General features: G+C 33.4%; 1 protein-coding gene across 7 annotated transcripts in view; it reads left to right on the top strand.

The window, feature by feature from the left end:
• SWT1 (SWT1 RNA endoribonuclease homolog) overlaps positions 1-23,507 on the top strand; it is a 96,194-nt gene that overhangs the window by 3,938 nt on the left and 68,749 nt on the right. For 6 of the 7 annotated variants that reach the window (XR_016392900.1, XR_016392901.1, XM_089909880.1 and 3 more), the window contains 8 exons: positions 537-620; positions 2,135-2,193; positions 7,110-7,848; positions 11,636-11,695; positions 13,248-13,377; positions 14,330-14,431; positions 14,833-15,021; positions 21,147-21,240. Coding sequence is in view for 5 of the 7 variants with exons in the window: in XM_089909880.1 (XP_089766006.1) it covers positions 537-620; positions 2,135-2,193; positions 7,110-7,848; positions 11,636-11,695; positions 13,248-13,377; positions 14,330-14,431; positions 14,833-15,021; positions 21,147-21,240 (1,457 nt within the window). In the remaining 2 variants the exon portion in view is untranslated. The remainder of the gene's footprint in view (positions 1-536; positions 621-2,134; positions 2,194-7,109; positions 7,849-11,635; positions 11,696-13,247; positions 13,378-14,329; positions 14,432-14,832; positions 15,022-21,146; positions 21,241-23,507) is intronic. The other variant, XM_089909887.1, reaches the window with a different exon arrangement.

Below are 23,507 nucleotides of genomic sequence, written 5' to 3'. Positions count from 1 at the left end.
TTTTTTTTCCATAGCATCATCTGACACACTAAATATATTATTTGCTTATTTGTAAATACCTGCACTAGTTTTTAACCTCCATGAGGGCAAGGACTTCTATTGTTTTTTCATTAATCTGTCCTCACTGTCTAGAAGAATGTCTTTGATACATGGTAGGTACTCAAAATATGTTTGTCCTGGGTCTGTTGAATTCAGGATCCACTGAAAAATAACTGGATATATGGTTTTGCTTTGTAGAAGATGGAATTCCATCATGGCAGTGCCACTTCTCAATGTCCTTGTCTGAGTTGTCTGCAGCCTTCTGCTGTAGCGCCTGTATCCCATCTCATCCCTAGTTCAATAGCACCTACATCTTCTGATTTCTAGTTGGGTCTTTCTTCCTCTTACCAATGTTTGTATGCCCTTAAACATTGTTCTCTGAAATTTATTATTAATGTAGAAAGAATCTTGATTTATAGTAAGTGATGAAATAATGCTCTCTTATGCTGTGCTTTATTTTGTGCTTTTCTTCCCTTTTTTCCAAATGGCATTCTTAGGATAAGAAAGAGAAAAAAACCTCAGCAAATTCTACTAGTTCACCTTGTTCTGTAATATCAGTTTCAACAGAGAAGAGAAAACTGGTGAGTGTTTAGCTACTGTAACTAACTCTAAAAATTATTTATATTTAAGTTTTAATGTGCAGTTAGAAGGTTTATGATATAAATTCCCCCACTACTTTTCCATTAATTTTTTCTTTATATTATTCTTACTTTTTGGTAGCTGATAGACAGAAAACGAGTTTTTTCTTTCTGCTGCTCACTAAAAAGCGTTTATCAAGTTCTTTGTTTCTTTGTGCTAATAGACCCTATTATGCGGGATTAGACAGCATGAATATAAATTTAGACAGTTTTTAGGTCTTTCCCCATATATGGTTATATTTATCTTTACAATTTCATTTTGAGATAGCCAAGGCACATACAGTGTTTGCATTTTCAGATTCAGAAATAGAGATCCAGAAAGTTAAGTGATTTGTCAAAGGACACAAAATTATTTGCAGCAACAGAGCCAAGTCCAGATTTCTTTCCACTGTCTCCCAAGTAATTTGAAACAGTGACAGCAGACCAAACACATTAACCTAGTACATGGGTGGTTGTGAAGTACTCATCATATTCAAGTGGGAGGTAGGTGTATATCAGGATAGCTACACAGTTGTTGTAGGTAATAAGAGAAGGTAGTTGTGAAAGTTCCATGAATGCAGAATTGGGTTTTTAAGAATTTGTTTTCACATAATGAAACTGCTGTTGCAATTTATTCTTGCTTTATTAAACTTCTTAAAACACTGATTTCATCATATTTCTCCTCTGTTGAAAAATCTTCATTTACTTTTTTAGTTTATCATTTAGGACCCTCTTAAATTTGGTCACACCTTAACTATCCAGTTTTCTTTTTTCTTCTTCTTCAAAACAGTCCTGCTTCTAGCGAGACAAGTTTATTTTCTCTCTTCTGAATTTATACCAGTAGCCTCCAGCTTCTTAGAATGCCTAAGCATTTTTAACCGAGAGTGCCTTTTTCTTTTATCCATTAATCTTTATTCAATATATGTTCAATATTTAGCATATTTTTTGTCTACCTTTTTTTCCTAGGTACATTCCAACTTTTGGTGTTTGAGGTTTTGAACTCTTTTTACAACTTACTGTTTATTGTCCTGCTTTGATACTTATGTCCTTTATATTAGGTTATTTGTACATATCCTTCTACTTCTTTCTACTTTATCCTTTTACTGTACTCTGAACTCTTTAGGACAGGGACTATACCCTCTTTCTCTATTATTTTTCTTGTGCCTAGCTCTTGTCCCCAGAATACATAGAGAGACAGGGTGGTAGAATAGAGAGGGTAGACAGATCTGGTTTCAGATCACGGCTCTGCTACTAACTTGCTCTGTGATGTTGAGGATATTTTTGCTCTGTTTGAGCCTTGGGTACTTTATCTGTAAAATGGAGATGATAATAATAGCTGTCTCACAAGATTATTGGAAAGATTGATTAAATTATTGCGTCAACCTATTCACTAACACATAGGTATGGAAAAAATACCGTCTCCCAATCTCCCCAGTGCACAATTTATATTTCCTAAATAATAGCTTTTTTTCTTTCAGAAATCAGATGATACAGATATTCTGTACTGTAATGTAAAAAGAAGACAAGAACTGAAAAGGTAAGTTTTCTCTTTTTCTTGATATATTTTCACTTTTTTTTAGCTTTGAATTGTGAGACTAAATACTTAGATTCGCAAAATCCTTTATTTTGTTTAGTACTGTTTTGCATGCAAATATTTATAGCTAAATCAGAGATTATGGTTAATTTTCTTAATATTTGTATAAATTTAAGAAAAAGTTGAGTGAAATGAAAAGTCTATCAGAATTCTATGCTATGTAAATACTACTTTCAAATAAAATGTAAATTTTTATCTCAAATAATTTGATTTTGACGCACCCTTATAAGATATATAACTTCATTATATATAGTAATGGAAGAGGTTATGAGGCTGATTTAATAATTTTGGATAAATTATCTTTGCATATTACCCATGAAGAGAATATGTAACTTATTGAATTGGTAAGGGCCTAAAACCACGTTAATTAAAAACAGGTTATGGCTACAACTAGAGAACTTGGGGAATAGTGTTAGAAATAATGGAGATTATTTCTCCTTAGTTTCCTGTGTTCTTTGGATAAAAAATTCAGAGAATTTTGTGGTGAAGGAATTCTTGCCACTAATGGGGGTAAATAAGTATAAAAGGTATAGTGCATGATAAAAGTTGGTAAGATCAAAGTTTCTCTGAAAATAAGGAGTTACAGGAAAACAATTAAAGTGGCATTAAATCTATGAATAAAACTTCTGCTTCCCTGACAAGCTCAGTTAATGTTTGCTAAAATCAAAAAATCCAGCTTGCCTCTGACTCTTTTTCAGTTTTTCTTTTGAATCATCTTCTTTTTTTTGTGAATCTTTGTCTCTATATTATTATCTGTTGAAGTATACTCTGTCAGAAATTTCATGTTATATTGACTATCACTTTCTAAATTTTTCAGATTTTTAATGCCTTTTGTACTAGTATCTGGTTTTTTAAAAAAATTTTAAGTTTGAAAACACTGCCTGATTTTTCACTAGTTACCTTTTGCTTAAGAACACATTTTCTAGCCTTGATTTTATATCCATGTATAAGAGTGTAAATGGAGTTCTGATCTGTATACTCAACCCCCTTGGACTTATTCATATAGTCTCTGGGAAGAGGAAAAAATAATGTTGAATTATTTTGAGAATAGGATCAAAATTATTCTAAGGATGCAATGAAGTTCAACTTGGCGTCAGTATTTACTCAAAATCTGCTACTTGGCCTTCAGCCCTTGCATCACTGAATAGTTGAATGTCTTATTCAATGACATTTCTGTATCTCTGAACCCAAGTGTGATCAATGACCATGCTATTGTGTGAGTTATTACCGTATCTAATCAGGGTAACAATATCAGTAACATGAACAGTGCAAAGCATCTAGATTTATTGTTAATCTCTGATTATTTACTTTCAGATGTTGGTGAGTAGTTTAGATGTAACTCGTAGTGAAATTTTCTTTTGTCAAAGACAAAAGTGTACGGCATACAGTATACTTCAGAATGACCTTGTTGTGCATTTAAACAATGTGATATATATTTGAAACGTTGATTGGACAAAAGAAAGCTGTAATACCGTGCTTAGTAGATATCAATATCAGTAATGCGGGATTTCTCATGACCATTGGTTGCTTGCAGAGAAAATGATTCGTTTGAGATTGTTGTTTACTTCCTGGAGTAGTAAACAAACTTATTTGCCTTAAGGTTATAAATATTTCTTTATGATACATGGCATCTTCCGAAAAGATCTCCCTATTCAACTACAGGAAAGGTCCCGAAATTGATGTGCAAACGTTGAAAGCTGAGATGTAGGTGGAAAATCAGAGAGAATTTTGTCATGCTGAAAGCCAGTTACATTGTATTGTTACCACAATTCCAGATCCTTGGTTGAATTTATTAGCAATAAAAATATAAGCAAAGGCAGCAGTCTCTTGAAAATATTCAGAAAGCATTTCGTCAGGTTGCACACAGTTTGTGGGATTTCTTCAATAAAAATTGCATCATAACCATTGGCCAAATCTTTAAGTCTAGGAGTTGAAAAGGAGATAAGTTTTATCTCAGTTAGTATTAGAGAGATGGTACTGTTGCCATCAGCAGTACCCATTATTGGCAGAATTAACCAAAAAGTACTTTATTCTTCATTTGACCTAAGTTGAAAGTAAGTATGTGATTTAATATCCTAAATGTGCATTATGATGGCTAATGGAGTAACCTAGCCACTGGTAATGTTGAGCAATTATTTTTCTTGCTGTATATCATGTTTCAAAACATTGGTTACTAAATTTTGGGACTTCCCTGGTGGTCCAGTGGCTAAAACTCCGTGCTTCCACTGCAGGGGACATGGGTTCAATCCCTGGTCGGGGAACTAAGACCCCACATGCTGCGTGGCATAGCCAAAAAAATTAAAATAAAACATTGGTTACTAAATTTTAAAATAATCTAATTATAACAATTAAATTTTTGACAAGATTTCACATTTATTTTTGTATCACAAGAGTTCAATCTAGGATGGTGATATTTAGCTTCAGCTGATACTGAGTTTATGCTTAAGTCATTCATAAAAAATAAGTATTTACTATATGTCTAACATGTCTAAAAAGATCTCAGAACTTTAGTATTTTGGGTTGCAAATACACAACTACATTATCACAATATAGCATTTTGCAAAACTAGTTGATGAGAGGTAACTTCTAAGATTTAATTTTGTTGGTCTTTTAAAAGGTATTATAATGCTGACTTTTTATTAATTATGACCATATGGACCATGGTGCATAGATTGCTGTGAAATATGCAGTACAGGGCCATTGTGAAGAAAAAAATAAAATAGGAATTTTAAACTGCTCAGAAAACTACAGGGTCCTGTTAAAATTTTTCTTTTGTTTGTTGTTTTTCTGATTTTTCTTTGATGCCGTTGATGTCTTATATGATATACTATTAAGTGTCAAGCTAGGGTCCTATTAAAGTTTTGTTTTATTGCTACTTATTAACAGATAAATAATGATAGGCAGTCTTTTTGTAGAAAGAGATAGTAAAGAAAGTAAAACCAGATGAAGACTAGGTGAAACTCCTATAGAAACTCTGAGATGTTTATAGTTTGCCCTTGCATAATTAATTATTTGAAAAGTCACTTATTTACCATCTCTTTCTCCCCTGCTGGACGGTAAATTAATTGCGGGTACGGACTGTATTTGTTATGTCCTCGCTGCCTCCCAGTGCCCGGCAGGGTGACAGGTTACTTAAAAGGCACTTAAGGATTTACTGATATAAATTAATGGATTGTGGTTCGTCGAATTTTTTTCCCCTTTCTTTCTGACTACAAAGTAATGTCTAGTTTTATTAAGCAGGAAAATGTTATCACTTCTAGCTATTGCTGCTTCTAAAACTTTTTAGCACATTTCTTTCTAGCTTTTTTACTATGCTAGAAAACTGTTGAGACCGCATTATGTATAGAGATTTGTACCCTATTTGTTCTCTGCTTAATATTATATCAATATGTTTTGTTATGTCATTGAAAACTTTTCATAAACATCATTTGAAATGACTGTGACACTCTATCATATTCGCTAGAATGACATGTTTTTTAGTCATTTCAAAAATTTTAGCATTTATCTCGTACCTGATTTTTTCCTCTTATAAATAGCCCTGAATTGAATATCTTGCTGTTATTATTTTTTAGTCCATTTCTGCTTTTTTTCCTCCTTGGTATAGAATTTCTAAAGTGCGAATTACTAAGAAGTCAAAGGATAAGAACATTTTTAGAATTCTTAATTATATTGTGAGATTCCTTTGTGTAACTGTTAAATCATTTTGCATTTCCACTTGCAACATATGAGAGGGTCCATTTTACAATTTCTTGCTGGTGTTTAATGTTATTTAAAAATCTTTGCTAATTTGATAGAAGAAAATGGTATGTTGTAATTAGCATGTCTGTGACTTCTAGGGAAGTCAGACTTTTTTCCCCAAAGTGTTTATTAGCTATTCCCTTTTTCTCTTTCATTAATTTTCTGTTTATGCCTTATTCTAGAGTCTTAGTACTTTATTTTTTGAATTTTATTTTTTTATACAGCAGGTTCTTATTAGTTATCCATTTTATACATATTAATGTATATATGTCAATCCCAGTCTCCCAATTCATCCCACCACTACCCCTGCCCCGCCACTTTCCCCCCTTGGTGTCCATATGTTTGTTTAGAGTCTTAGTACTTTTTTTTTTTTTTTGCGGTACGTGGGCCTCTCACTGTTGTGGCCTCTCCCGTTGCGGAGCACAGGTTCCGGACGCGCAGGCTCAGTGGCCATGGCTCACGGTCCTAGCCGCTCCGCAGCATGTGGGATCTTCCCAGACCGGGGCACGAACCCGTGTCCCCTACATCAGCAGGCGGACTCTCAACCACTGCGCCACCAGGGAAGCCCTTAGTACGTTTTGATGAGCTTTTTATTTACTAAGGCTAATAAGCTGTCACATATGTAGTAAATACCATTTCCAAGTTCTTTTAATTTTATTATTTTTTAATATGCTAAAGTTTTAAAGTAAATAGTCATTTATGTTTACTGTTTTCCTTTGTGATTTTTCCCACTGCTATTAAGTTTAGGAAGTTCTCTATTAAGAAATCAGATAAATATTCCCTTTTTCCCCTATGGTTTTTAAGTATTTAATATGAAGTAGAGCAGTTATGGAAATAATAATTATTTTGCACTTAATTGTTTAATCTGTTTGAAATTATACCATCTGGTATTATATAAAGCTGTACGTTTGTGGGTTTTTTTCCAAATAGCAAACCAGTTCTTCCAATAACCGTTTGTTGAGTAATCCTTTCCACTTCATTCTTAATGTAGCCATTTCTTACTTTTTATGAAGTTCCTATCAGGCCAGTTCTTTCACTTCCTCACTAAAATGATACAGTGCAATATTACATATTGTCAGGTACAATTGTAATGTAACCTAGTTTTCTGTGCTGCTTTACAGACTGAATGTAGAAACTGACACTCCAAGAAAGAGACCAAAAATTAGTTCTTCATCCCAAGGACTTGTTAAACTCCAAGAAACATCATACTCAAATGATAATCAAATTATTTCTCAGAGTCCTTCTTCAAATGGAACTAAAAAAGGTATAAGTAAATGTGTAGATTTTAAAGTTAAAGATATTAAATTGACAAATGTTAAGAGTGAGCTGGACCGTGGAATTAAAAACTTTAGCAGTCCTAAGATTGCCAAAGATGTGAGACCTAAAGCTGAAGGCCAGGCAAGTGAAAAAAAATGGCCTCATCTACTTGCTCAGAGGGAGAAGATGAAGGAACTCAAGAAAGAAAGGTACAATAAATTTAGAGACAGTTCTGAAAAATATGTTTTGGAGAAATGCAAGAGAATCCAATTTTCTCAGGATTATAAGTCCAACAAGATAATTAAGGAACCCCTCGAATCTAGAAGAAGAATGATCAATTTCAAAATCCTAGGAGAATCCCGTGAAACCCTTCAGAAGCTTGTAGAAGAAGATGTCTTCAGTTTAGATTCTAACACGTTAAAGACCAAGCAGGAGAAAAAAGAATGCCTGGAAGGCTCCCAGTTTTCGTTAAATTTGACAAGGCACAAAAGTGAACATTTATTTTCAGATTCCACGTATAAGCAGACTGTTCGTGAGTGGGAAGGAAAATATCATGAGCATCAAAGAAGTAATGATTCAAGTTCTAGTGAAAACCTCACCAAGGTAAGGTAGTGCAAAATGAATATAGACTTTAGCAAAGAGTTTTAATGTACTTAGGTTTGTGTTGTTTCTATTATAGATAATGATCATAGAGAGCTGATTCTATTTAGTCAGGAAGATAATGTTGATTCTTTTATTTTACCACGATAATTCCAACTTCCTTAGGAGGCTATCCTGGCAAGTATCAAGGATCCAAAATAAGAGGGAATGTGTAAAAATATAGAAAGAAGCTATTATAGATCGTTCTATCAGAAAAGCACTGTGACAGTCTTAGGCTCTTCTCTAACTCCAGGAACTATAGAACATCCAGGGGTTATTATTTCAAATAGCTATTCGTTTAACAAATTTTTTTTTGAATGCCCTGTATGCCAGGCACCACAATCACTGTCTTTGTTTTCAGAGACTTACTTAATATGAGGAGACACAGAAACAGCCACCTCAGGTCTGATCAGTACTTATCACTTAATATGGGAATACACAGCAGGGGATTAACATGGCCTTGGTGCACCGTGGAGGAATTAATTCAGGAAGGTTTACTGGAGGGGATAACAAGTAAACTGAGAACTGAGGATTGAATAGGAGTTATTCACATGCAGACAAGATGGAGTGAGATGGGAGAAGCAGGGATGTTCCAGGCAAAGGGAACTATGTGTACAGAGATCCAGACTAGAAAGCTGGGCATATCTTGTTTTGCTTCTAAATTGTGTAATAAGTCAGCATTTGTGGACTAATTTGAGAACCTAATTGCTACAGCCTTGTTTCTATGGCAAATAAAATTATTTATTGATACCTTTAAGACAACTTTTAGAACTTTGGAACTTCAGAAGCTCTGAAATTTAGAGACTGCTTAAAAACAGGTGGTGGTGGAGCCTACCTACTTTTAGGAATCAAGACTACAGAGTGTAGTATAAGATACTTCCTTTGAAAAATGGATTGTAACTAGGGAGGCCAGAAGAGCTTGAGAGAGAGTACTCTTTGTTCACTGAACTTGAAGGAGTCCAAAGAAGGAAAGAATTGAGTTTGTTCTTTTTATTGCTTTCTTAAAGGAAAGCTACAGTTTTCTTCTTGTGCTCTATAACCAGTTCTGTAGAGTAGCATGCAAGCAAGGAATCTGAATTTTCCAGTATGTTTACCAAACATCTTTGTATCATTGTTTGGTGTTCCCCTCGTGCTGTACATCTGAGGAACAGTATGAGAAATCCCTGCACTGCATCTTACAGGTTTTTTTGCTCTCTGTGTAGAATTGCTACACAAACCAAAAGAGGTACATAGCATGAATATTAAGTTGTAGGGGAAGCAATTTTTGCATGATTACTTTTCAGTTATTGGAATTAAAACTCTTTATATTCCCTTGATAGCAGTCTTATCTGACTCAAAGTCATGTAGACACAGGAGCAGCAAGTAAATATTGTTCTTATCTTGAATATATTATCTTTAGCATATTATTGACAGTAGCTAATCATCTTAATATTATATTTGTTGTTTTGTTTTCCTCATATATTCCTCAGTAGATAATTATCTTTCTAAAATAATGAGTGTACTTTACAAAGAAATAACTGTATTTTCTGGATTTAGTAATCCTGTTATGCTTTCCTAGGAGAAAGTGACTTATTTTGTTTCTTAGGTTTTATAGTCCTTTGATACAGACCCTTCTCAGTTTGCATCATCCCCTCACCATTGCTAACTAATGTTCTAGAGATTTGTGGTTTATAGGCCACTTTTATAAGTGGTATCCCACTTAATTCTTATGAGTCTGTGGGGTAGAGATTCATCAGTTTATCAAACATTAATTAAAGATACCTATTATGTGTTAGGTTCTAGGCATTTAGAGATGAATAAGATGCTTTTTACCCTCAAGAAGTTCCCAGGGAGGTAGATTAGTAAACAAATACAATTGCAAATACAGTGAAGTAAATATTAGAGCCCTAGGAATTTGGCTGGTATTAGTATAAATTTGGGAGTGAGTTAAGGAAGGGCTTATTAAGGTGGAGGTTCTTAAGCTTGGTATTGAAAAATGTGTAGAGCAAAGAATAGAAGTGTTGTCCTGTCAGGGGAGAGGACCAGTTGTGTAATGGCCCAGAGTTATGAAATTGCATGGCAAGAGCCTACGTGGGCACTTAAGTTGTTCATTTTGACTTGAGTTGTGTAGAGAATCTATAGAAGAGGGAGTTGGGGAGGAAGCGAGGGTCCAGAAAATGGATTTCTTTATCTCTCATGGGAAAGGTGGTTTTTTATCTTGTAGATGGTACAGAGCCATTGAAATGTAGTCAGGGAAGCAGTATAATCAGGTTTTTAGTTTGGAATCACTCTAGCAGATAAAACCATTTATACCATCATTATTGTTATTCCCTTTTGTCATCTCTAGGGAAGGCTTTATCCAGGTCCATGTATTTAATAAAGCATGGTAGGGGAAGGCAAACATTTAACACCCACTAAGACTTTCTTTTATAATAAGGAGGAGGTTTTCCAGGACAGCTGACACGAACTTTTCTGGATTTGGAGGTAACAGAAAGTTTATTGAAATCACTGAAAGTGACCTGTGATCAACGAGAGTGAAGGGTAGTAGTAAAAGAATGAAAAGACTTCAAATGTCACGAGTTTCAGGAAGTTCTATAATAATCTCTAGCTTGGTTGGCACTCCTTAGCTGAAAAGAACCTAAAGCTCTAGTGAGATTTAAAGTCAGGTGGAAAAGGCATTATAAAACCCAGGGTCATGGAATAGTAAAGCTATAATGGGCCTACGTGTGTGATGTACGTGGTGTTGTTGTATCAGGTGAAGATTGATGTTAGGTAGTTTGGGTAGAAGCTGAATTCCCAATAAAGAAACATATGATACACTTGTTTAAAGAGGGTCTGTAATTTTTATACAGTGTCTTGTAAAATACATGTGAGTTTGGTGCTTGGAGAATTCTTAGAAGATGATTTTGTTTAGTAGTGGCTTTTGCTGAGTTCCTTGTCACCTGTATGTAGGGTTGAGTAAGTCTCATCCACTCATCAAAAGTGCCAGTGAAAAATTGAGATTTTCAATCTTTGCTAGGAGACAAAAAATAAAACACCCATAAATGATAACATTTTTCAGCTTTTCCTCCCTCAGCCATATAATAATCTTCAAGTTCCCTTTGTTTTGTCATGTCACTTTTATAAATGGCTTACTTACTCCTGGATAAAAACTTCCCACCACCGAAGGCCAGCTCTTTTTACCTTTGCCATGGTTGTTGTGTTTCTTAGGGTGACATGTTTTATCCTAGAATACGAGTATTTTTAGGAATGTATATATATAGATGAGTAAACCCTAAAGAATTTCTACTATGTTTCATAACTTAATAGAATGAGGCTTTTCTATTCTAGGGGCAATTTTTCATCTGGGGGCAGTTTTGCCTCTTAGGAGGGCATTTGGCAACTGACTTGATGGAGACATTTTTTTTTTCAGTTCATTGTTTTTCTTTTTATTGTGACTGTTTAAGTATGTACCCCCAAACAACATAGTTTACTTGTCTTTAAACTGAAATATAAATCCTTTTCTCTTCAACTCCATTTACAATCAGATTTTATCTCTATTACTCCACTGAAATTGCTTGGGCAAAGGAATGGAGACATTTTTGATTGTCAAGGTTGGGAGTGGGTAGATATCTAGTGGGTAGAGGGAAGAGATACTTCTAAACATCCTACAACGCATAGGATAGCCCCCAAAACAAAGAATTACCTGATCCCAAATGTCAGTAGTGCCAAGGTTGAAAAACCTTACTCTAGGTATATGCTTTGTAACTAATAAAATTACTTTTCATTTCAGAGTTTTGAAGCACCGTGTTCTTCAGTGTCACTTGAAAGTATTCAAGATACAGATCAAGAGGTTACTGATATATTTATTTACTTTGAATATTTTTAATGAAATTAAGTCAAAGGGTTCCTATTTCAATAAAATATAATGAGTATAAAAACCTTGATAGTATGAAAATAACAGTGATATCAATTCAATACGTAAGTTTTTATGAAGCCATGAAAAACTGTTTGGAGAAGTATTTACATTTACTTTATCACCTTTTGGGCTTTTTTTTCTAATAACCTCTAATCTGTTTTGACAGAGTATCTTTTTTTAAAAAATTAATTTATTCATTTATTTTTGGCTGTGTTGGGTCTTCGTTTCTGTGCGAGGGCTTTCTCTAGTTGCAGCAAGCGGGGGCCACTCTTCATTGTGGTGCACGGGCCTCTTGCTGTCGTGGCCTCTCTTGTTGCGGAGCACAGGCTCCAGATGCGCAGGCTCAGTAGTTGTGGCTCATGGGCCCACTTGCTCCACGGCATGTGGGATCTTCCCAGACCAGGGCTTGAACCCGTGTCCCCTGCATTGGCAGGCAGATTCTCAACTACTGCGCCACCAGGGAAGCCCCTCTAATCTGTTTTGAATAAAGAGCATGGAGCCTGTGGCCCACAAGTTACGTGAATTTTAAATTAATGTTATGTTTTTGCATGCTTATGCCTTGGCTTGCCAAAATGCAGTATGATATTAGCATGTTTTGCCTCATTTTTCTAATTAGCAACAAGATGGACATTTCTTCAATGAAAATGAGGGCACATACATTTATTTTTTACCTGTTGCTTCATTTCTCAACTAGAATCTCCTGGTTGAACCTCATAGAATTATTGCATACAATTTTATCTTCCCTGCTTCTAAATTAAAATTAGATTCATAGAACACTTTGTGTTTTTCTATTTAAAGGAGACTTTAAAACCATACTGATTGCTTTTTATCTGTGACAGTCAGTTATACTTTTATGTCTTTTGGGTCAATGCCCCTTGAGAGAAGAAAGATTTCTCACCTCTGCTCTAAAGTTAGATTATACTTTAATTTCTTTGCATCAGAATACATCAGGGAACTACTTCCCTGAAGTGAGAAGGGTATTAAGATCTGGATTTCAGTTTTTGATGGTTCATAAACAATCTTAGGAAAAGTGCTCATCATCTAGATAAAAACATATTTGGCTCCTAAAATACTTTGAAGCGAGAATGGGAATGAGAATTAACTTGTTTTGGAAGTCTGTTTTGTACTAGGCTCTGTGAGGTTCTTCACATTATTTCATTTAATCCTTATGAAAAATACTAAAAGGATACAGATATTTAATATTCCTGTTGTGTAGATAAACTGAGACCCATGGTTGTTAAATAATATGCTTGCCTAAGGCTGCAGAAATAATAAAGTAAGAAGAGAAGAGCTATATTAGAAACGTTGTGTATGTTTATAAATCTGTATTCTTTTATCATGTGGCTTTCATATTTTTGTAAATATTTTTCTTTCCACAAACTATCTCATATTAAGTGAATTAATTAAGCATTAATTGCTTTTTTCTCTTACTAATCTGCAGAGAAACTAATTCAAAATATTTTGCTCCGGGTCTTTTGCAATTTAGATGCAGATTGTAGAAGAGCTTCACGCTGCACGTGTGGGAAAAAGTGTGGATTTACCTGTGGTTCCACCTTCTGGAGAGTTAACAAGTATGGAGATTGACTTGGTGGAAGATGATGTACATTCCTCTTCTGGTATATCCTATATGCATATGACAATTTTATGATCTCCTATGTTTTCTTAAGAATTAATGTGCCGACATTCAATTTTTATAGTATTTAGAGGAAAAATGTTAAAATGTGCTTATTTGAAATAATAAAGTATATTTCTTTTAGCTACAGGAATCAGGTCTAAGGTTTGTCTTATCATCATTTGCTTTATATATCTCACATTATTAGGCAGTTAGACATATTTTCTCTTTCTCCTTTTGCCAAGACAGCTCAGAGTTATGAGCTGTCTTCTAGTTTTGCTCTTAATCATAACTTTTAACAATTTCAGCTTTGTAAAGCACTGATCAGAAATAATGCAAATTGCTCAAAGGTATTATATTCATGGATTTCTTATTTATATAGTAAAATTGTGATTATTCTCACTCCTTGGAGAAGATAATGATAGATATTACCCAAAATATGTTAATATACTGTTTTGAATTGTATTTGTAAAAATAGTAATGCTATGTTACATTCACATTGCATTTTTCAATTTATTAAGTGTTTTCCTATGCATCAACTTATCTGTTCCTCACATGACCCTATGAAATAACAGTGCTAGTATTATCTTTTTTCTTCCATTTACACATACTTGTTTTTTCAGTTACATTTCAGAGTACGTTAAAATTAGCTTATGATTCCTAAGTACGTAACTACCAGTTATAGAGTACAGGGTTTGGCAACATAGTTACTGCTGGTGCAAGTTAATTTATGATTTAAAATCCACCCGTAAGCAATATACAATATTCTATCGGTGGATAATTAAACACTGATTACTGTTCTTTCTCTTAAGAATTGGAGTAAATGCATTTTTGTTTTTATTGTCTAAAGTACTGCCTTAATAATGCTATCGAAGTTCTGTGATATCAAAATTGTAGTTATTATACAAGTCTGTTATCAAATGTCATGAAATCCTCACTTTGCTCTTTTTCTCTAGCAAATACTGCTTCAGACAAAAAGCTTTTAATTGTTGTTGACACAAATATACTGATGAATCATCTCAAATTTGTTAGAATTTTGAAGACAACAGAAATCTCAGGTATTTATAGAACATATTTACCGATTCTGATTTTCTTATTTGAGTTGATACTTTATATGAACAGTGATGTGGGTTCCCCCCCCCCACAAACTTATTTCCATTTGGGTATGTTATTAAGTATGTGTGTGTATATATATATGAAGCATAATCAACTTAAGTTAAAAAAAAAAAGCCTTTACACGTTAACCTAGCTTCTAAAACTTACTCTTTTGTGATTTCCAGTAGTATTTATTTTTGTAACATTCTCTTGACACTTATATCTGATTTTAGTTCCTATTTTTATCTATTACCTCTTCATTCAGATTGTGAATTTCTTTAAAACTTTTAATTCTCCTATAGCAGTTTGATTTAGTAGCTCAATACATATTTGTTGACATCTAAGAAATCTTTTTATTTTTTAGGCTTTGACAGGCTTGTGTTAATAATTCCCTGGGTTGTTGTGCAAGAGCTGGATCGTATGAAGGCAGGAAAATTACTGAAACATGCCCAGCACAAAGCTGTACCTGCCGTTCATTTCATCCATGACAGTCTCAAAAATCAAGATAGAAAGCTATGGGGTCAGTCAATACAACTTGCATCTCAAAAACTTTGTAAGTATTGTTCTCTCAGGGTGCTTCTTGATTAAGATTTGTTTGGACGCTGACTCATTAATGAAGGGAAATGGTGCAGAACTTTAAAAAGAATTAACAGTATTACAGTGTGAAATGGCAGGGCATAGTGATGCTTTGGCATATTCTGTTAGGCTTGGTTTGGAGGCCTTTGATTTTTATTTTTATGCTTCTCCTAGACCTTCTTAGGTTATGTCCATATTTCACAGAGACTGACTGTATAGTTCTGTATGCATAGTTGTCTATATTGCAGTACTTTGGATTCTTTTTTTAAAATACCATGTTGAGTGATGAGGCCACTAAGTGATCTATGTTTCTAATCATCACTGCATGCAGTTAATATAATGCAGAGGCAGGCATTGTTTTCCTCTGGTTTGTCAGAACCTGTAATAAGGAGGTATTTTTATTATAGAGGTCTATAGATTTTCTCCTGATTTTTTTCCATATTAGTTTTTTTTTTTTAGTCATTTAAAAATCTTAGAACCTAAGTATGTTCTTCATGTTTTTATATTTTTTATACAATTTTTTTAAATTAATTAATTTATTTATAGCTGTGTTGGGTCTTTGTTTCTGTGCAAGGGCTTTCTCTAGTTGTGGCAAGCGGGGGTCACTCTTCATCGCACACGCAGGCTCAGTAATTCTGGCTCACAGGCCCAGTTGCTCCACGGCATGTGGGATCCTCCCAGACCAGGGCCCGAACCCGCGTCCCCTGCATCGGCAGGTGGACTCTCAACCACTGTGCCACCAGGGAAGCCCCCATGTTTTTATTTGATTTTTTAATTTTTTTTAACATCTTTATTGGAGTATAATTGCTTTACAATGGTGTGCTAGTTTCTGCTTTCTAACAAAGTGAATCAGCTATACGTATACATATATCCCCATATCTCCTCCCACTTGTGTCTCCCTCCCACCCTCCCTATCCCACCCCTTGTTCTTCATGTTTTATATAACTATTTGGAAAAAGATCTGTGTGTAAAGCAACACTGTTGCCTCTACAGAGTTTATACGTACATTTAGAGGATATATTTCATTCTTTAAAAATTGGTTTCTTTCCAACTCAGAAATATTTGTATATGTAGATTTATCTTATTTTAAATATGGATTTATGTTGTCTACTGTATCCATATTTACTATAGGATATGAAATAATTCATCTTTAGATGAATCTAATCATGAAATTAACCCTGAGAAGGCTTTTGGCACAGCTGTTTAGTCTTAAATCTTTGAAGAAAAAGGGCCTCTCCCATTAATTTCTTTATTTATTCTCTTTACAAATATTTATTAGCTCTTAGTATATTCCAAATACAATGCTTATGCATTTTGAGGAGGAACATCATGTGCTGTTTAAGAGCTTTTAAAGGAAACCACTAAAAAAAATCACTTATTAGAGTTAAGAAAATATTAAAAATATTAAAATTAAAAACATTATATTAAATTGAACACCTTAGATGGTCTTTTTTTTTTTTACTTTCCGTTATGAAAACTTTCAAATGCAGTATAATATAATATAATATAATAATGAATCCCTATATACCTCTCACTCATTTTCAGTGATTCTCAACATTTTGTCATTCTTGTTTATTCTCTCATTTCCTTTTCCCCTTCTCCCCCAACTCTTGGAACTCCTGTAGTACTTTGGTATGTATTGCTAACAGATAGGACTTTTTAAAAAAACAGCCATGCAGTTAACAAAACCTCTGATCTAAACCATCATTTCAGTAAAACCCCGATCCTTAAGAAGAGGTGGGAATTTTTTTTTACTCTTAACCTTTTATTGTTTTTCTTTGTTAGTTGATACAAATTGTGTTTTATTATATAATTATATAGATGATGATAATAATAGACAACATGGCCATTACTCTCCAGACCTTTTTCTGAGTGCTTTGCAGCTAGTATCTCATTCAAACCTTATAGTACTTGTGGAAGATAAATTCTTATTAGATCCATTTTATTGATGAGGAAATTGAGACATAGAGATGTTAAGAACTTGTCCTAAATGGAGTATCTGCCCCTTCAATAGATTGACTTTGAGACTTATTTTAGAAGAGCTAATTTTAGAATAGATATTTTGGCCACATTTATTATTTATAGATGCTTGTTATGTTTCTTTTGATTTTTCCATTTTTATGTGCTTTTTTGATACTTTGACTTCTTCAGTCTATGCTTTTTGGGTTATTAAGGAGGATAAATCATAGTAGTGGTCTCAAACTTCTGTGCTGCTTCAATTTCTGGGTCTTCCTTGATATCCATATTTCACTTTAAAGCTTAAATTGGTATTATTTGATCTTTGTTTTGTTAAATTGCACTTTTAGTTATAAGGTTGTAGATAGATTATTTGTGTAATTGTCTGTGTCAGATAAATCCTTTATGTGTTTCACTGTATCATTGTTATCTGTCAAACTGATTATTTAGAACATTCTTTATATAAAATCCAATGTACTCAATACATTTATTCTATTGATAGTGATTTTATGATATCCTTTAGAAATATCCTTAGTCACTTTTATCATAATAAAATTATATTTTATATTCTAATGGTAAATTGAAATTCTTATGTAAAAACTTAATTCAGGATTATTGAGTGAAATTAAAGTACTTGCTTGGAGAAAAGCAAGAACAAAACAGTCTTTACACTTTATATCTGTTGAGCACATTTGCCACTAACTCTAATAATTGCTTATCTTGCTGTATTATTTTCTTTTATGTAATCACAGTATTATAACAATGTATTTTTTTAGACAAGCATTTTCCATTAAAAAAAAGAAAAATGCCACAAATTGAATGCAGATAGTCCATGTTAAAATAGCCTTAGTTGACCATAATTTTAGTGTTGTCCTTACTCTTTTCAAAATTGTGTTTATTTGATGTAGTATGCATTATGGTGAGAAGAGAATAGGATTTGAAATGTGATTGACCTGGGTTTATAAGCTGACCTAGGGAAAGTTGAAGGTGAGGAAACAGTAAATGAAATGGGGGGAAATGACCTCCCCCTGAAAAAATTGGTTGTGAAGATTGGTTGAGCTAATATATTACTTAATGATTTATGGTCTGGAATAGGCAATAATTCTTTTGTGTCCTTTTACATGAGAAGGTTATACAGATTGATTAGAAAAACTAAAAATCCCTTTCCCCTAAATGGACATAGATTATTAATAGGTAATTCACAAAAGAAGAAGCACAACTAGTCAGTCCTTTGTTCAAGGCAAATATTTTCCTGTTTGCTATTTTTAATATTGTTAATTTCTTATGTATAAAGTTTTAGTTTATATCTTTCACTTTTTCCTCTGTTGTTTTTTTTTTTTTATTGCTTCTATGTTTAGAAAGCTACTCCTTCCCAGCACTTGATAGGAACACAGTGCTCAGTGCATTGGGAATATAAATTAGTAACTTTTCAGGAGAGCAATTTATTAGTGTGTATTAAGAAGCCAAAAGAGATGGTTCTCTTTCTAGAAATTATTTTAAAGAAATAATCAGAGATGCTCACAGTGGTTTATATAAATAATGTTCATCACAGCATGATTTATGCAGCAAAAAAATTGGAAACAATCTGTCTAACAGTTGGAGAAGTTACGTATAATGATGTAGTCATATGAGAGAATATTGTATTTTGAAAAATGTTAATGACGTGTGATATTAAAATAAGATTTAAAAGAATTTTAAATGCAATCCCAAATTTCTTAGATTAAGTTAGAGAAAAACAAATATCATATGACATCACTTATATATGGAATCTATAAAAAATTTAATACAAAAAAACACTTAGAAATTTGTCTCAGTTCTGAAGGCTAGGAGTCTAAAATCAGTGTGTCAGCAGGGTTGTTTCCTTCTGAGGGCTTTGAGAGAAAGATCTGTTCCAAACTGCTCTTCTTGTCTTATAGATGGCCATCTTCTCCCTGTGTCTCTTCACATCGTCTTCCCTCTGTGCACGTCTGTCTCTAATTTTCCCCTTTTTAATAAGAATACAAAGTCCTATTGGATTAGGGCTGACACTAATAGACTCACTTTAACTTGCAAAAAGAATAAAAAACAAAAATAAGATTTAAAAGAATATGAAGTACAATCCCAAATTTCTTAGATTATGCATGTATACTTATAGATGGTGGATATTGGTAATATTGAGCTGATGGAATTATTGAGTTATTTTAATTTTCTTAATATTTACTGAATTTTCCAGATTTTCTATAATTATTTTATTTTTATAATTAGGTAAAAATAATTAAAAGCAAAAATAAAGTTATCTGACACCTCCCACATGAGACATTTATTCCATCATTTTTATATTTTCTTTTATTATATTTTTGTTGAATCATTTATCTGCCAAATATTTGTACCAGACACTTCTAAGTGTTGAGGCTGCGGCAGTGAATGAGACATACAAGGCCTGCTGTTGAGAAGCTTTAATTCTATTAAATGTTAAAAATCATATTAACTATAATTTATACAGAATTTATTTTGGTGTTGAATGTGAGTAGAGGTTGTTGCTGTTGAAGTGCCATTTAAGCTGAGTCTTAAGTGATAAATATATGCTACTTAAGGAACACATGATATAAGCATATATTGGGCCAAGTGTTTCATATAGATTTTCTCATTTAATCATCCTGTTAAGCAGTTTGTCCATTATTACGTGTCCAGTATGTGGGAAAGCAGGGATTCAAACCCAGGTCAGTCTGCTTTCAGAGTCTGTTTTGTTCACTTTTGAATAGTACCTGAGCAGGTGCTCAAAAATATTTGTTGATAAAATATTTCATGAATATTCTTGTAGTTTTAGGTATATCTTCCAGGCCCATGTGTCCTAGAAAAAATGACAGAACAGGTAATCTTGAACTTTGATACCTTTAGAGCATGTACTGTAGCCTTTAAACATCCTTCTTTTGGTCAAATTGAGTTACTAAAGTTAACCAGTGATTTTGAGCTGCCCATTTTGCATTATTGTGGTATTTACTCTGTGAGCTAAAAGAAGGAAAATTGACTGCTATAATACATGTCTGGCTGGCTGGCTGGTTGTCTGATTAAAGAACTGAATCATGTCTCCCTAAGGCTCATGCTGTGAGATCAATTGAGTTCTGTCTAGATTTCACCACGAGATTGTGAGACCCCAAAGAGCTTGTCTTTTGAATGTCCAATTACCTAGCATAGGCACCTGGTGCAAATTAGACCCTATATAAATATTTATTGAATGCATGAATGAATTTTCTAATTTGAAAGTTTAGAGGACTAAGTAACTGTAGGCTAAAAGTTGAGGGGAAAAAAGGTTATAATCTGGGAACAAAGTTGAGTCTCATTGTCCAGTACATCTTGAATTTCAGTGTGTAAGAGAGTTGCCAAAGGCTTAAATCAATCTTTGGGTCCAGGCTCCAAAGATTCTTTTCCAGAAATGGGTCTGGGTAAGTACCCCAGGGAGTTCTGAGGCAAGTAGTGTAAGGACTTACAAGAAATGCTGTCTTTGGTCCTATTCCTACACATTACATTATTTTCACAAAAAAACAAACTTACTACATGCTTTAAGGCTTGGAGAATGCTAGAGGACACTCTGTCAGCCACATATTAGCATTTGTTAGAAATTACTTTTTGTATTCTCTGCCTAGCGCCTGTGTTGCCTTCTCCTGTACATCTCTCTCTAAACGTTATTGCTTAGAGTTTAAGAAAAAGCAGACACATGAAAGTGGTTCTGTTGTTGGCAGAACAGTTGCCTATAATTTTACAGACCTCTTTTAAGTTGTTAATTTTAAGCATGATGTAATCATATAATTTACTTATGTTAAGCCACTAAGTGACTGAACTGAGACTAGATTCGTAGCTTTTGGTTTCTAATATGGCATTTAACCTACTGATCAGATTTTTTCCGTTGGGTTTATTAATAGGCATATCCTATTCCATTTTACTGATAGTAGCAAACTAATCAGTTTATCAAACCCACAACTGTATGCTGCCTGAATTCTAGATCCAGAATTTTCAAGGCATTGTTTTTGTTGTGTCTTATCTTCCTCTTCGTATTTAAAAAGTTTTCTTTCTTTTAGATGATTTGATTTGTAAATATGGCCTAGATTATTCATACAGTTCCCAGATTTTTAGTGTGCTTATTGATTGTTGCTTTTACTAAATTTGCAGATGGATTGAGCGATGAGAACAATGATGACCGTGTATTAAAATGCTGTCTTCAGTACCAAGAATTATTCCCTTGTTCTCTTGTTATTTTGTGCACGTGAGTTTCATTATCATTTTACTCTTTTTTTAAAAATAGTGACTTATATTAAAGAATTTTTAAAAATCATACTGTGTCCCCCATACCAAGATGAAAAACATAAATACTTTTCTAAATCTGCCAGTAAGTATATTCAGTTATATCTCACATTCTTATAATGTGCAAGTTGTAGAAGAATGAGATTTGAATCTCATGGTTTCATTTCAACTTAAGTTATTTGATATTTAGAAAACTTTTGAAAAAGCAGGGAAAGTCAATTTAACATCCCCCAAAAATAGAAATAAAAATCTGACATTTTTGGTCATGAGGCAGGAGAGTTAATTAACTAATTAATTAATTTGTGGAGAAGGGCTAAGTTTTGTTGCAGTTATATCCTTGATGCCTGTGATAGAGTTGGAACTTTGGATCTACCACTTAATCAGCTTTGTGACCTTGGAAAGTTGCTTAATGTTTCCTCATGTGTAAAATATAGGGAGGATAATAATACCTGCCTTTATAAGGTTATTGTGAGTATTTAGTCAGAAAAAATGTATATATGACTTAGAAGAGTGCCTAGCACATAAAATTATCTCAATAAGAGTTTTTTCCTCCTCCTCCCTTCCTGATTCCATTCCTCCATTCCCAACTAATGTATTCATAACTTAGTTCTAAGGTAAAAGTATCATAATGTTAAGCAAAATTGTATTCATCATGTATGAGAAAAGGCTTTAAAGGAACTGATAAGAGCAATTTTAATTTGCAGTTTTAGTCTGAATTGTATTCACTGAAAAATGGGCTTTTTACAGTTTCATGATCATGCCTAAGTTCTCTGAAATGGAGTGATTATAGAAATGAATAGCCATAAGATTTTTCTTGTAAGGGGGCTTGGTCAATTATCATTTTAGCTGTGTTCAAAGATAATGTTATTTTTTTATATTAAAGGAAATATTAGAGATTTCTATCTCTAGTTTCAAATTATTTTTTAATCTAGGACATAATATATCATGTTGGAGTTTGTTGAAGGCTGAAATAGAATTAGTAATATGTTAATCATTTTGAATTTGTGATAAACTAAAATTGAGAGATAATTTTTATATATTTGTTATTTTTTTAGTTCAACTTAGAATGAAAATTAAATTGGTGAGATTTTATCAGTTCTCCATTATTTCTGCAGTCACTGTTTTGGAATTTACAGATGTAACAGTTTTTAGTGAAATGAAAATTTGTAGTCAGACTTTACTTTTAACTGACATCATCAGGCAAGCCTGTTTTTTATTTTTATTTTTTCCTATAAAGTGTGATAATCGTACTGCATTAAGTCACACATACTTAATGTGAGGATACATTTATATTACTTAAATGGATGATGATTATAATAATTAATATTAATAACAACAGTGATTAGGGGAACCCTTCTATAAACACTATATACTATACCTCATTCTAAGTGCTTTACTCATATTTACAATCCTAAATATGGGCCAGGAACCCCCAGTTAATATCTCCAGTCCACATCTCTCTTCTAAAGTCTCAACTAGTATATTCATCTACTTATTTGATATCTCTGTTTGGATGTCTCATAGACATCTGGGACGTACCATCTCCAAAAATGAACTCCTGATCTTTCCTTCTAAACTGTTCTCCATCTGAATAAAAAGTGCCATCTTCCACCCATTTGCTAAAGCCAGAAACCTAGGAGTCATTTTTGATTCCTACCTTTCCTTCGTAATCTATATCCAGTTAAATAGCAGGTCTTGTATGGTCTTCTTTTCTTTGTCTACTCTGCCGCCATCCGATGTCAGGTGATGTTATTTTTCCTGTTCCTTTTCTGCTCTAAGACCCATTATGCTCTCTACTTCAATACTTACTTTCCATTTATTTTTCAAAAAGTAATAATGGTATTTTTAATTTTTAAAAAGTTTCGTTATGAAGAATTTCAACAACTTTCAAAATGAAGAAGAGTTAATAAACTCCTAAATACTCAGTTACAACAATTATCAAGATTCTACCATTCGTCTATTATCTATATTTCTGTCCCCCTATATGATTATTTTTATACAGTTCTTTTTATTTTAAGGGAAAATGTATAATATTAAAATGCCCAAATCTTAACTATACAGTGTTGACAGTGGATACCCTGGTGTAGCCCACATCTCTCTTGATGCATAGAATATTTCCATTACCCCCAAAAATACTCTCAAGCCCCTTTTGTGCTCTTTTCCTAGTTTCTTAAGGTGGACGCTTAGATCATTTTTTGAGACTGCTGTAAATTTCCCTTTAAGCACTGC

Source organism: Delphinapterus leucas, chromosome 1, assembly GCF_059928025.1.
Source record: "Delphinapterus leucas isolate spDelLeu-1000000601 "Yukka" chromosome 1, BTC_Dleu_Yukka2, whole genome shotgun sequence".
NCBI classification, from domain to species: domain Eukaryota; kingdom Metazoa; phylum Chordata; class Mammalia; order Artiodactyla; family Monodontidae; genus Delphinapterus; species Delphinapterus leucas.
The sequence above is the reverse complement of the archived record's forward strand: the minus strand, read 5'-3'. Positions and strand labels throughout refer to the sequence as shown.